The sequence below is a fragment of the Hordeum vulgare genome, chromosome 5H (assembly GCF_904849725.1).
Source record: "Hordeum vulgare subsp. vulgare chromosome 5H, MorexV3_pseudomolecules_assembly, whole genome shotgun sequence".
In the NCBI taxonomy this organism is placed as follows: Eukaryota; Viridiplantae; Streptophyta; class Magnoliopsida; order Poales; family Poaceae; genus Hordeum; species Hordeum vulgare.
The window spans coordinates 508,771,381-508,785,265 of NC_058522.1; the positions used below are offsets into that span (position 1 = coordinate 508,771,381).

The 13,885-nt window shown below is 46.0% G+C and overlaps 2 protein-coding genes across 5 annotated transcripts; both read right to left on the reverse strand.

Annotated features, from left to right (window-relative positions):
- Window positions 1-281: 281 nt before the first annotated feature.
- Window positions 282-3,578, reverse strand: LOC123451787. 3 transcript variants are annotated; one of them, XM_045128328.1, is made up of 10 exons: window positions 3,486-3,578; window positions 2,810-3,180; window positions 2,635-2,683; window positions 2,350-2,531; window positions 2,173-2,232; window positions 2,047-2,098; window positions 1,126-1,490; window positions 910-1,002; window positions 759-816; window positions 282-632 (listed from the first exon to the last, which is right to left on the reverse strand). In XM_045128328.1, coding segments are annotated over exons 1-7 (771 nt in total). In that variant the 5' UTR covers window positions 3,488-3,578; the 3' UTR covers window positions 282-632; window positions 759-816; window positions 910-1,002; window positions 1,126-1,435. The 3 variants fall into 3 exon arrangements, 2 of the variants coding, with proteins under 2 accessions (XP_044984263.1, XP_044984261.1); XR_006632500.1 differs by lacking the exons at window positions 2,047-2,098; window positions 2,635-2,683; window positions 2,810-3,180; window positions 3,486-3,578 and having other exon boundaries at window positions 2,350-2,377; XM_045128326.1 differs by lacking the exons at window positions 2,173-2,232; window positions 2,350-2,531; window positions 2,635-2,683; window positions 2,810-3,180; window positions 3,486-3,578 and having other exon boundaries at window positions 759-825; window positions 1,126-2,098.
- LOC123451786 (CASP-like protein 5A3) lies at window positions 3,429-6,605 on the reverse strand. Of its 2 annotated transcripts, XM_045128325.1 has the most exons (4): window positions 6,205-6,605; window positions 4,034-4,166; window positions 3,658-3,876; window positions 3,429-3,567 (listed from the first exon to the last, which is right to left on the reverse strand). In XM_045128325.1, exons 1-3 carry the CDS (start codon window positions 6,468-6,470, stop codon window positions 3,676-3,678), a joined length of 600 nt encoding a protein of 199 aa, XP_044984260.1. In that variant the 5' UTR covers window positions 6,471-6,605; the 3' UTR covers window positions 3,429-3,567; window positions 3,658-3,675. The 2 variants fall into 2 exon arrangements, with proteins under 2 accessions (XP_044984260.1, XP_044984259.1); XM_045128324.1 differs by having other exon boundaries at window positions 3,429-3,876.
- Between the last annotated feature and the right edge of the window lie 7,280 nt (window positions 6,606-13,885).

The window sequence follows — 13,885 nt, forward strand, 5'->3', positions numbered from 1 at the left end:
GTTATGGGAACTGCTCAAATTTTACAATATGGGCTTGCTAGGTATCATAGGATATGTATCAAGCTAAATTCAAGTGTTCGATTATCCATTCAAGCTAAAAGAAAAATTCATGTGGTGTCACCAGCAGCAGAACCTACACCCCAAAGTCAAACTTGCCACCACTGGCAAGACTGCTGAACTAAGAAATTTTGTAATTCTAATGAAACTAGAACCTGCATATGACTATTCCTAGGTTCATAATGAGGAGGTGCCAAGCACGTACAACAACGTCATAATTCATATCAACAAAAACTACTCTGGAAATTTCATTGATAGCTAGAGATCTTGAGCCTGGCAAGCAAAATAAGAAGCCAGGTCTTTATTTGATAAAGGCATTTTTTAATTTCTCTTTTCTCTAAAGCATACTTCTTTTCAACAAAATAGATGAAAAAACTGCACATAAGAAACAACCTGTAACTATAGAATCTGATAGAGCCCAGTTCTCTGCAAATAAAAAATGCACATAAGAAACACCACGACCGGAGTAGCAAGACCAAGCAGTTGTCGGTGGTTCAGGTTTTGCCTTTTTCTCCTCCTCTCTCTCTCTCTCTCCCCCTGCCCTCGTTTGTCTCCATGCGCCAAATGAACTCATCCTGGAAGCCAAGGAACACAGAAATCATGGTACAGTAAGTGCATTAACGACACAACACAATGGATAAATCAACATGAACACAAATTGGTTACTTAATGAAAATTTCAAAACAGATTTAGCAGTGTACGTGAACTGAAGACTGGGACAGGCAAAATCATTTGTAGGCGACTCAAGTTTTATGCCACCTGCAAGAACTAAACCTCCTCAACAATCTTACAAATGTAGGACAACGGGCAAGCAACAATATTTTGATGATGAAAAAAAATGCATATACATACATGAGTTGAGAAGCCGATTATATACATTCAGGTACAACAACACGATTATCTTAAGCCCGGAGAGCCCTTCCAACTGAATCAAAACCAGTGAGCCTGCAAATCAATCAATAGCACAAGAGTCAGTTTGTTAGCAAATCTAGCAATGCACAACAATAGATGCTGCTAATTCTTAAATTCCTAAACATTGTGAGATTTTTTTTTACACGTGAGGCTCACCACAGAGGCCATTCCACTTCGATCTGCCGTCACTCGGCTGACTGGGTAGCGCATCCATTTGGGGTAGCAGGCAGGCAGCTCCTTGTCATCTTCCACCTCTGCACGGAGAAAAAAAATTGCGCAAAGGAGGAGAATGAAAGGCGAGGGCAGGCCTGGCGCAGTGGTGAAGTATTTCCCACTTGTGCAAAGAGGTCCTGGGTTCGAACCAGCCTCTCTGCATTGCACTGTAGCAGGGGTAAGACTAGGTTCCTATAATCCCTCCCCAGACCCCCACCTTGTGTGGGAGCTTCTATGCACTGGGTCTGTCCTTTTAGGAGAATGAAAGGCACCGGCTCGAGCTCATTCCAGCATGGTTCATTGGCCACCTATGAGAAGAAGCAGGAGGATGAGAGCTGGAGGAGGAGCAGAGGAATGCTTACATGGCAAAGCGAAACAGGACAGGAAGGGGGGAGATGGCACTGAGGAGGAGGCGGGTGGTGCCATGGACATGGCATAGTGGCCGTGCCAAGCCGCCAGTATCATCAACATGGCACCAAGAAAAAAGATACAGAATATATAGCATTATAATGCCTGATCAACTTTAAAAGTTCAGACAAAGCACTGTCACCATCAAACCGCAGCAGATCTATAAAGCTTGTGATTGTGCTAGAAAAGTTTCATTGCCTGCATTTCCAAACTTTTCTAGCACAATAACAACCTTTATAGACTGGCCAGTCATAATTTCCACCATGACCACCCTTAGTCCGCTCATGAAATCGGTATAACGCATGACAACAACTACAAATATACTCTGGGACCCATAGTATGATGAACGACCATGAACAGAAGCTACATACCAAACATAGGCAGATAAGTTAAATTAAAGGAATGCAGTGGCCTAAAATGAAAGGGAAAATGAATGCAGTAAAAAGAGCATAGTACCGTTTCAGTAAAGCAACATGTTCCTTAGAAAACGGAGGGGGCAAACGTGGAACTGCTAGGAACATGCGCTGTATAAGTAAAGAGGGAGCCGTACAAAAACGAGCACACTAATAACAGAATGTATACCCTTGCTCTTGCCCGAGCATAGCTCAAAAGATTTTTCGTTTTCTTCTAATTGAGATAAGCCTGCATAGGATCAACAGACGGTAAGGGAAACACTGGAGAAGAAAACTTATTGGATCATTAGAAGGCCAATGACCAATCAGTCAAAGGATAGAACAAAAAGCATTGAAAGCATCATACCCAATGGCGTAGACCGACCGCAGAAATCAGTGTGACAACCTGCCACAAACGATGGCGCAGAACCCAAAGGAGCCACCACAGGCCGTTGCGGAGGGTCCAGCAAAACGGATGAAGACGATGGTCCAGAACAGTAACCATGAACCGCAGGAAAAGAAGCCGCTGGCACTGAATAAAAAAAAGATGTCAGTGTGAGACAAAGAAAAAACAAAACACAAAAGATCAAACAAACAAAAGGCATACTTGAAGAAGCTTAAAGAGGAGGCTTTCCCTGGTGAATCTGTCGATGGGGGGGGGGGGGGGGGGGGGGGGCAAGCTGCAGCAGGATCAGCCAGGTCTATAAAAATAATTACAGACATAAGGAACATTGTATTATATAAGAAAGAAAAGCAAGTGAAAAGAGAAAATAGAAGCTGCATCATACAGAACACGTGAAAACGCATCAACAGATCGACGAACATACCAACAGAAAGCAGGGTTGTTCCGCGCCCATCAGCAACCAAGGGAGAAGACTGTGGCCGAAGCGAAATGTCCACCGCATAAGTAGACACAGCATGGCGGCCGCCGTCCCCTATACCATATGGCACATCCACGACCAGACGGAGTTGCAACCGAAGCAGGAACTGCCGGCAAAACAGCCAGCACACCATGGCGAGCAGTCCCCATACCTCTCCCACCACCACGTGATACAGTAGCAACAGATCCACCGCGAACACATCGGGCAGACGCCCCGGCCTTGAGAGCGGAAGAGCCGAAAGAAGAAAGGAAGAATCCACCACCAAATACACCAAATTCTCTAGGCGGTCAAAGGGGCGGCATGGATATGATAACCGCCTAAGCAAATATATGTGTCAGCATCCAACCATGCCCGCAATTGGAAGTGTAGGAAACGTGGCAAAAAAGTACGCATCAACACAAAACACAACCACGCAGCAAATATAAGGGCGATGAGCCGAACAGACAGGTCTAGAACCAAAAACCAAGAAGAAATCCCAGTACAAAACCGGAGGAGAACCAGAGGGGTCAAAGGAAGACGTGTCAATACATCAGAGAACATGCTGGAGCTCTCAAACTCATGCCAGTGACGCTAGCCTAGTCAGTTTTATTTCTGTAATATATAACAAGGTTTACATACTTACATAAGCTCCTGTAGATAAACTGCAGAGCTCCACAACCACCCTTCTGATCATCAGTCAAGCTACTGTCCCTAGTCACGAGTTTCTACAGAAATATCCATACCATATGAATATCCACCTATGGAAATCTTGGTTGTGGTATAGTTATATTAGTAGATTAGTTGGACAAACAGACCGATTCTTGTTCCACCAACTAGAAACTCTGCACTCGGTGGATCGCTGCCAAGAGGTTAAAGAGACAGGACAGCGCGATCGGGAACCAGCTCAGGAAAGCCAGGACGGTAGCGGCCCTGAAGCTTGGGCAGTGGTTCTCCGAGCACATTCGCATGTCGTCAATGAGAAAGGTGATGGCTGCCGACCCACTCGCTGCAGTAAAAATCAGCGCTCCTATGACCTTCAGATGAGATGTCGGGTGTGTTAGAGCCGAATCTTTGTGCGTTTTAGGAGAAAAAAAACCGCATGTGATTGTTAAATGATTCTTTGCTTGTTCATGTATGTAAAATATTTTTAGTGTATGAGCTCACAAGAATGGCAGGGAAAATGTGACTTACCCAGTCCCCAATGAAAAAGATGATGGTAAGTCGGGGAGTCCGGAGTGAGCGTTTGACAAGAAGCGCGTATGCACCAATTATGGCCAGGAGGAAGCTCCACAGGAATTGCAATGTCGCTGCTGCTACAAGGTAGCTGGTGAAAAGAACAACTGTGAGTTCATCTATGCAAGAAAACCAACCCCGTGTTTCGAGTTCCAAAAGCGATAACCTAAGTGAACAAAACTATCTAATTGCATCAAAGAAATAAATTTAGATACATCTAATTTCTACTGGAAACCTATCCCGCTCCCGTATACCCTCTTCACATAACATCAGTTGCAAATCTCAACGGGAGATGACGCACTTTATATAGAACAGATTGCTACAGGTGGACCAGGTATCTCTGATTACTTAGCATGGAACTACACAAAGAATGGCCTCTGATTATGCGGCGTCCCAGTATATGGCAGAATATGGAACTTTGTCCAGCAGAGGAGAACTGGTACAGGCATCTCCAAGCCGGTTGCACATTGGAGGTCGCCGGCGGAGGGATATAACGCCTTCATGGGAAAGGAATGGTTTAGTCCTGGCAAATGTGGTATGGCAGAAGCTTGCTATGTGTTTAACAAGGTGCGACCACAGAATTATCACACCATGTTTGTCATCCACAAGGAATGCAGTTATGACACTGGCTCGCCTCTCTTTCTGTCACTTAGCCTGGATGCTCTTAGAAAATGGGATCCAGGAGTTCTTCTTGTACTTAAGAGTTAAGACTTAATTCAGAGATGGGTTTGAACTACACTTCCTTGATAAAGTATGTTGCTGCAAAACAACGGGGCCCTGGGTTACTAATTTTTTTTCTGCAACTTGCTTATGTAGAGTGCATCAGAGAAGCATACAACTTGCAGTTCTCACGAACCTCTCTATTCCAAGGGATCCTGTAATTTGTAGTATTTGGGTCCGGCGGCTCCACAAGCATGTCTTTGTTTTCTATGCTTTGAACCCTAGTAGTCTTCAAGTGATTGATTTTCATTGGCTACAGAGACTAGACAAATGCAAGAATATATCTCGGCTGCTCCGTCTGGGCCGCAAGTTTCAGTACGGATTGGTAGCAGAAATGAGAGGAGCTTGGGCAATTAGGACTGATGGACCTACATACTTGAGCAGAACTAAAGGGAGTTCGATCTGTCTTCGACAACTAGCATGCATAAATTTCTCGCACATATGAGCTGACCTCTTCTGATAAAGACCTTATTGGAAACGGGACTCCGGTTTGCGTGTATACGCAGATGCATTGAGAAAGGGGCATATACACATATCAACCTCCGTGGTATCTTTGTTCTTATACAAATGAGGATGATAATGCGTGCTCCCTGTTCAATGATGTATGCCTCGTTAACTGTAGCCTCTTGAGCCAAAGTTCTGGGCCTAACATAGTTGGTGGTTTTGCTATAGCTCTATCTTACGAGCTGCTGGTCATTCTCGTACAAGCTTGCACTAGTGGATTTATCACTGATGGACAGGGAAAATTGTTTATGGCTGCTATCCATTTCAGATATTGAGAATTTTTCATCTGAATGTTATTATCGCTATGAGCTTGCTAGTCTCAACATCTGCACCAGTGTCACTTGCTACCGATAATTGTTGTATTATGCAAGCATTCGAGTTCATGCAGCTTTATCGGATTGGGGACTATCATGTACTACTGTTGTGCAGTTCAAGCATATATATGGTTCAGCGAAGAGAGAGCTGGTGCTTCAGAGCATACACATGTATCCAGATTCTGTCCTGGCAAGAACTATATATCCAGTCAGATATTCAGATTGTAATCTCTTGTCGGTTTATTTAATATAAAGCGAAAAATGGATTCGAACCCGGCAGCTGCCCTTAAACCAGTGGCATAGCACAATCACCATCAGGCCAACTAAGCTGTTGTTAATACTCCCTATGTACCTAAATAATTGTAGTTGGGGAGAACTAGACGGGAGTAGTTATCAGTACGACACTCCTTTCAGTTAGTGGCCACCACAAGACCAACTAAGCTCTTGTTAATATGTACTCAGTTATCAGCACGACACTCCTTTAAATTAGCGATCAACGGCCGTGTTGTAGTGTGAGCGCCGTCAATCGAAACCTAGTAAGGGAAACCAAATTTGTCGAGTGGGAGAGAAATTGGGGGAGCACGTACGCACCGGTACGCGGTGACCACCTGGAAGTCATTCGTGGAAGCCATGAAGGCGACGGCGGCGGACGCGAGGAGGGCCTGCGCGAGGCGGTTCCCGAGCCCGCAGCGCGTCCCGGGCGCCCACAACAGGTCCTCCATCAGCACCCCGGGCGGCGGCGCGTTCCCGTTCCCCGCCTGCTCCGCCACAGCCGCAGCCGGAGCCAGCCCCTGTCCCTGCGCCTGCGCCACCATCGGGGCCGGATGCACCGCCGGATGACTAGCCCGCGCAATCATGCCACGCGCCCCTACTGAACTCAGCAAATAGCTGGATACAGGATTTTTGGGGAGAAACTTAGGGTTCCGGAGACTGAGAGGAAGGGAAGGGGGATCGATAGCAGCAGGGGCATGCGAGTTGGGACCTCCTATTCTCGGCCAGCCGTCTCGTGCTGTTAATAATTCGGGATACCAAAAGGTTCTAAATTTCAAAAAAGAAGTGAACTTTTAGAAAAAATGTCCATGAATTCCGAAAAGGTTCAGGATTTCAATAAAATGTTTGAGAGCTTTAAAAATGTTCATGGTTTAAGAGAATGTTCATGAAATTGTGAAAAATGGTCATGAATTTAAAAAAAGTTAGCGAATTCGAACAACTTTAAATATTTAGGATAAATATTCAAGAATTTAAAAAATGTACAAATTTTCGAAAATTTGTTTGTGATTTAAAAAATTTCCCATGATTTCCAAAATATGTTCACAAATTCGATAAATGTTTACTACAGTATTTTAGAAAATGTTCCCAAATTTGTAAAATTAATTCACGAGTTTAAAAAATGTTCTCAATTTCAAAAGAATGATGATGTATTTGCAAAATGTTCATGATTTCATAAAATGTTCAAATTTCAAAAGATGTTCACAAATTGAAAAAGAAAAAAGAAAAAAGGAAAAAAAGAAAAGGAAAACATAAATGAAAAACGAAAAGAAAAAATGTAAAAACGTAAGGGAAAAAAGTAATTCGGTCGGCTCATACAAACACCCAGCGTGTCTTGTGCTCCAAATGGGAGTCGCCATGCAAGTTGGGCTGTTACAAATTGCACATCCTCTGTTTGTGCGAAATTAATTATTAAAAATACTCCTTTGAAAGATCACTTTATTTTTTAAGGTTGCGATAAGTGACGCATTATATGTGTATCATTTGTCGTAACTTGGTAGTTTTTTCCTTCGTAGATCCCTTTATTCAAAACATTGTATCTTTTAAACCATGCATCTAAATCTCAAACCATTTTCACCGTCAGATTTTGCACATCGATATTTTGTAAAAATAGATCACGTGTTGATAGATTTTGACGAAGTTTTTATTCATGTTGTTTTTCTTCTTGTCTTCTCATCAGTTGTTTCTCTGTTTTTCTTCAGTTTTGTTTTTAGTTTTAGTTGTTATGGTCATTCATTCCCATTTTCATGTGTCATTTTACCAAGTCATTTTCATTTACATAGGTAGTATTTTTGTCCCTTTTTGCAGGAAGGTGAATGCATTTTTATCGAGTTCTTCTCTGCCAAGTAAACAAGGACACAAGTAAGCTTTATCTAACTCTAGCACTTTTTTTCATGTATTTATATGATTTATACAAAAATGCAGCATGCATGTATAAATAAAATCTCAGGGAAATGGAGGGCTGTGTGTTTCGTTACCTGAGATGGTTCACCTTGGGTGGCTCCAGGTGAGTGTACTATGGATTGTAAGAGCATCTCCACTCCGCCCCCCCTCCAACAGGCTCTCCCGGGCGACTTTTTTAGTGTCGATAGTGCGAAATCGGTCCAGTCGTGTCTCCAAGAGGTTGTTTTTCTCGGCTCGGGCCGAAATTGGCTCCGGCTTTCCCATGCCGAACACAACGCGCTGGGGGCGCTCGGGGACACCGACGGAAACCCTTTTGGCATGAAAAAATGATGGGCCCGCCGAGTCAGCGACTCGCGCGCGGTCGTCGTCCTCGTCGCGTCGTTTCCCGCGGGAATCAATGTGAAGCCTGCGCCGCTGGTCAGCCTTCCATTGATTCACGGGCGGTGCAGTGAAGGCGCGGCGACGCGCGTTCCGGCGATGCACGTCCCGTCGGCTCCTCCCACGCGTTCACACGCCAACGCTCCGCGTGCTCGCCCGCCCGCGGCTATATAAGGCGCCCCACCCCCGCTGGTGCCCACCCACTTCTTCACCGACGCTCTCCCCTCTTCTTCTTTGTCCTCGGCCTTCTTCGCCTTCTCTGCTCCTCCTTCCCAATGGCCGAGCGATTCCCCGGCGATGGAGCTGTCGCCAATGGCTTCGATCGTCGGCACCTCTGCGAGGATGAGGCCCACCTCCTCTACGAGGCGGAGTACCCGATGCCGCCGGACATGCGGTTGCCAGGGTCATGGAGGCTCAGCTCCGGCGGCGTCCCGGTGCCGCCACCTCCCACCGGAGCTGACCGACGAGCGGAGATTGCGCACATTAGGTCCGCCTTGCCGAAGAACTCGTGCAATCTTCCGCGGTAGGCCCACGACAGCGACGCTCCCTGGACGGCCTTCTTCGACCGCCGTCACACCGAGCAGCTCGCCGCCACCAATGGGGTCGAACCCCCGCGGACGGCACAACTCCGAGGGGCGGCGCCAATGGTGGGGCGTCCCCAGCCGCATGCTGGAGGCCATCCTCGAGCACATCGAGGACAACAACACGCCCAGGTACGAGTACCCTCCCCCCTCAGCCTTCTCCCGCCACCGCGACAGCTCCTGGACGTCGAGGAGGATGGAGTCGACGATGTCCTCCTCATCCGTCTCCCGCTCCCTCTCCTCTGGATCACCGACGCTGCTCCCCGTCAAGCCAGAGCCGGGATTGTCATCAACGAGCCCGACGCTTCTTCCTCCCGCCTCGTGAGGCCGAAGACGGAGCCGGGGCTCCTGCCCGTCAAGCAGGAGCATCTCGCCATGCCCACCGACGACGACGAGGCCGCACTAAAATGGGCGAGGGACGACTATGTCCGGGGCAAAATGTAGCGTCAGCACCGCGCCCTGAAGGAGATCTTCGCCGTCGCCGCGGCTGCGAGAAGGACAGCATCGTCATCCTCGACGAGAGCGACAAGGAGGCGTCGGCGCCTGTTCGCCTCGGCGACCCAGGGCAGGGGAGCAGCAAGGACGGCGCTGGAGCGGGCGGCAACGGCGACTACACCGCCTTCTACAAGCTCATCGGCATGTAGAAGGCGGCGGTGACGGGTGGCAGCGGCAGGAGACGGCGGCGTTAGCTAGTATTAGTTTAGATTTAATGTTTAATTATGTTGGTTTCCTGTTTTGTACAAATTTTAATCAATCTATGAACTTTCATATGAATTTGATTGTTTTTTGACAAAATTTGGGACGATTTAAATTGTTCTTTAAAACCCTTTCGGGCGCCCATTGAGGGGCGACTGCGAAACCGACCCCCCCCCCCCTAAGGCGAGTTTTTCGACGGCGCATCCCCAAATGACGCTATTTCGCGCCGGGGGGGGCGCAGCTGTGCCCTGTGTTTGCATGTATTTTCAGATTTCTGTGTGTGTTTCATTAGACTTCATATTTTAGAAAGTACTTTAAAAATATGCCTCTTTTATAAAGGAATGGGAAGTCACATATTGTCAAGTGTCCTTCTTTCAGTTAACTTTTTGACTTATCTACTACTCCTTCCGTACCAAAATTTTTATCTTAGATTTATGTAAAAATGAATGTATTTGAATATTAAAATAAAATATGATTAGATACATTCATATTTAAACAAATTAAGACAAAAGATTTAGGACGGAGGTAGTATATTCTAGGGAAAATCTGCCACTAGTACTGGTGTCTACATACATGTTAATTGGAAACTCTGAATACAGTCTTGTTTTCTTGAGTCACAACGGGATTGGAAAATCTGCTACTACTGCTAGTAATCTTTTAAATTGACTTATTTTTACATGTCAAGGTAAAATCTGCCACTAGTACTGGTAATCTTTTAGATTGAGATATTTTTATTATGTCAAGGTAAAATACGCCACTAATACCAGTAGTTTTTCCAATTCCGTCCTTCTCTATTTTACTATCAGTTTTGTTTTTGCTTTCAGCTCTTAAAATTTTCTATCTAGTTTTTTCTTCACTGTCTTATATCTCTCACTTCAGTCTATTACTTCATCTGCTTTTTTGTACTCTTAGTAAATCTTATTTCTCATCATTGTTCTTCAATCATGTTTTTTTCTATGAATTACCACTTTTTAAGTTTTTCGCCCTTGTCATGTAATTTTTGCTAGTCTTGTCATTTAGCCATTCTTTCCATATATTACTGTAGTAAGTTCGAATGATGTAATCTTGAGTTTTGGCTCGCCTTGTCAATTGTGACATCGGGGTCATTCTCGGTTCATGATTGTTACTTAATTCTTTAATTGGAAGGTTCAGAGTTTGAAGATGTTACTTAGGAACAACGAGAATTATTCCTATATGGATACTTATCACTATAGTCTTTTCCATCTCAGTCTACAGTAGTTGTCATTTTCAGGATTAAGTTTTTTCCTTTTTTCATTTCAGATTTCGGGCACTTAATTAGGGCCGGGTGACGAGGCGTCGAAGAGTGTCTGGTCAAAGCTGCCGTGTACTATTAATTAAGTGAGCAATCGATTTTTTTTCTTCAGTATGTGTTTTCTTGAGTACTTCCTAGTTGTGCCCTTTTCTTCATGTTTAGGTCATGCATTTTCTTCTTTAGTATTTCTGTGTTACTCTTTATTGTTAGTCAATATTCATTCCTTACCTATGAATTAGAAATCAAATTCACATGTAGTCATGTTCTAAGTCATATACATTTTTTCACCTAGTATTTTCTTTGAATTTCAGTTTGGTAGTTTTTCAGTATGCGACGTCTCCAAGTACCCCGATCTGGATCATCAACGGTCCATGTCGCCGTCCGTCGGGCCGTCGCCTCTGGCCAGTGGTTCTCTTCGCGGTTGCCCCGACCCACAAGCTGCCGCAACACTGTCCCTTCGGGATGTAGCGCGGCGGCATGCGGTCCTTGTCGCCGTCCGAGGCCGTCCCCGTGGTTGCACTTACCCGCGCACCGTTGCTGCGTCGCCCCCTCGGGCCGTAGCGTCGCATCACGTGGTACATGTCGTCGCCCCGAGGTCTTCCCGTCGTCGCCTGACCCGCCTGCTGCCGCCGCGGCGCCCCTTCGAGGTGTAGCGCCACGGCGCGGTTCACTTCATCGTCTTTACGCATCGACTCTACATGGTATGCGCCGCGCTGCCTCTTTTGGCACGGGAACGTCACCGTCCGTGTTGTTCTTCGTCACGTTGTCGGGTTCTTCCTCGCCTACTTCAAGCATCGCTGCCGCACTCCCAACGAGTCGTCGCCGCCGTCGTCAGGCCGCTGTCGTCGGTCCTCTTCGGCGATGCTGCGGCTCGCCCACCCGAGCCACAACGCGCCTCTTCTTCGGTGTCGTTGTAGCTCGCCCACCCGAGCCGCGCCGCCCGTCCACCCCCTTCGTCATCCGTCCGACACGAGCTCATCGCCAGCGTCGTCGTCGTCTACCCCGACCACTTCATCTACTCCGACCACCACGGGTGACATCGGCCCCCTGCCGATTTGCGCCGCAACCGTCGTTGAGTCTCCTTCTCTGATGGCCCCTCTCCTCGACGTGGCGTACAACTTGTGCAGGTCCCTCATCTATGCATGTCCGATGCTGGCAACACATACGCATGCCTTCGTCACTGGTGTGTTCCCAGGCCTAACAAATCTGGAGCGATGCATTGTCAACATCGTCTTCATTCGTCTACGGATGCCCGGTGCTGGCAACGCCGATGCATGCCTTCGTCCACGAAGTGTCACCGGGCTTGGCACACCAAGCGCGACGCGTCATGAACTACGTCTCCTTCCCGACGCATCACTACTTTGACACCACTGTGCCCATCCCTTACTCGGCGCTTCCTTGCGTCTGCGGCTCCACGACGACTTCCTCGACACCGGCTACCCCGACTCGACATCGATCATGGCGTTCTCCGCACGGCTCCCTCGACCACGGCTACACCATCCTACGCTCTCGGCTACCTCGACAACGTCACAAAGGGCTACCACCTTGCTTGAGCAACCTCCTTGGTTTCCACTCCAGCCACAACTTTCGCGATGCATCGACCGTTCCGACTGTGCGGGGATGACCGTCGGCTTACCTTCAGACTCGATCATCTCCAGTCTCACCGTCTACGTCGCTACCGTTATGACTACGGGGGGATGTTGAGTGTATTGATTAGTTAGGAATATGAGATAGACTAGGATTTGTCCTACCTTGTATTGTACTCTAACTTGACCATTATACTTCTATATATACTAGTAATCGTGCACGTGCAACGCACGTATAATCTTAGAAAAAAGGTTTACAACACAAGAAAGATTAACATGAGATACGTGTAATCTTAGAAAAAAAGTTTGCAACACACGAAAGATTATCATGAGATAGTAGAATACTTAGTTTTGAGCAACACATAGCCACATAAGTTACATGTTGAGAGAAAATACAAATTACTAAGCTGGTAGTACATAATTTATTTCCACACCTTTGGCTAGTGAGCACTCTATCATACAAGGGGAAAACAGAGAAAATTCAGTGACACGCATGTTGCTTCTTGCTTGTAGACATAAATCATAGTTCCTCGGAATGTTCAGCAGCAGTTTTTTTGTTAACATGTAACATAATCTTAGGATTGTTACGAGTGTTCTTTGAAATGAGGATCATTGTGTTTTATGCTCATCAAAGTGCCGTGAAGTCACGGCCATCAGCAAACATATTAAACTTATCTGTGTCTCGGTCAGATCTAGAGTGTCACATGTATCCACATGGTAGACATATGGTCTATTGAATGCCGTGACAATAGCAATTTCCATTTTTTCATCCCATAACCCCAAGAACGCATGGATAGTTGTACCATCCGGACGACGGACTTGAACCTGTAGTGAGAAAGCCTCAGTACATACAATCATCAATCACCATCATATCATAGCAGATGAAAACATACACTGAGTTTCACTAACCACAAAATTATCATCTCTGGTTCTGTTATTCTCAAATTCCACTACAAAATCTCTAATGTGCATGAAGCAGCAGAAATATATATAGTGCAAACCTTCAACTTCAGGTATGACAATGTTCCGACGGAGATTAACCGACTAAGATGCAGAGTTAATTATCACGCCTTAAAGCTCGTACCTGATATTGAAGAAATGGCTAATAAGCTGGCAACAAAGATGAGGAACCGAACTGGCAGCGGGAATCCATACATGTAAGCTGCAGTGAATACAACAAAGAGGGCATGTGATCTGAAAGTTCGTTTGACATTACGCACTCACCTTTGCAACGTCAGGTGCGAGTCGGCGATATGGCAGTGACACCCGGCTCTGAAAATATATATACATCAGGGTGATTCTCCGCTCATTACATCTATCAAAAGGGTCAAGTCTTTAGATACGTGCCTACAAACATGCCAGAGTACAAGCAGTATATTTTCCCTAATGAAATATGAAATACTTACACATATGATTCTGCTCCTAGATTTATTCTCTAATGAATAACTTGAACATAGGGGGGGGGGAGAGGTCGTCACCTTCCTTGGTAGAAAACAGGGGGAACTAAATTAAACCCAAGCAACCGGAAGAGCTTGGCAACTTCTGAACCTATCAAAGGAAATATAGAACCTGAGATTAATGTGGAG

Coding starts and splice junctions, on each gene's coding strand:
- LOC123451787 (XM_045128328.1), bottom strand. Junction 2,099..2,172: donor ATGCTCGGGCAAGAGCAAGG/GTATACATTCTG, acceptor TGTTCCTAGCAG/TTCCACGTTTGCCCCCTCCG. Junction 1,491..2,046: donor CATGTTGCTTTACTGAAACG/GTACTATGCTCT, acceptor TTCTTCTCATAG/GTGGCCAATGAACCATGCTG.
- LOC123451786 (XM_045128325.1), bottom strand. CDS start 6,470: ATGATTGCGCGGGCTAGTCATCCGGCGGTGCATCCGGCCCCGATGGTG. Junction 4,167..6,204: donor CAGGTGGTCACCGCGTACCG/GTGCGTACGTGC, acceptor TCTTTTCACCAG/CTACCTTGTAGCAGCAGCGA. Junction 3,877..4,033: donor TCTTTTTCATTGGGGACTGG/GTAAGTCACATT, acceptor TCTCATCTGAAG/GTCATAGGAGCGCTGATTTT.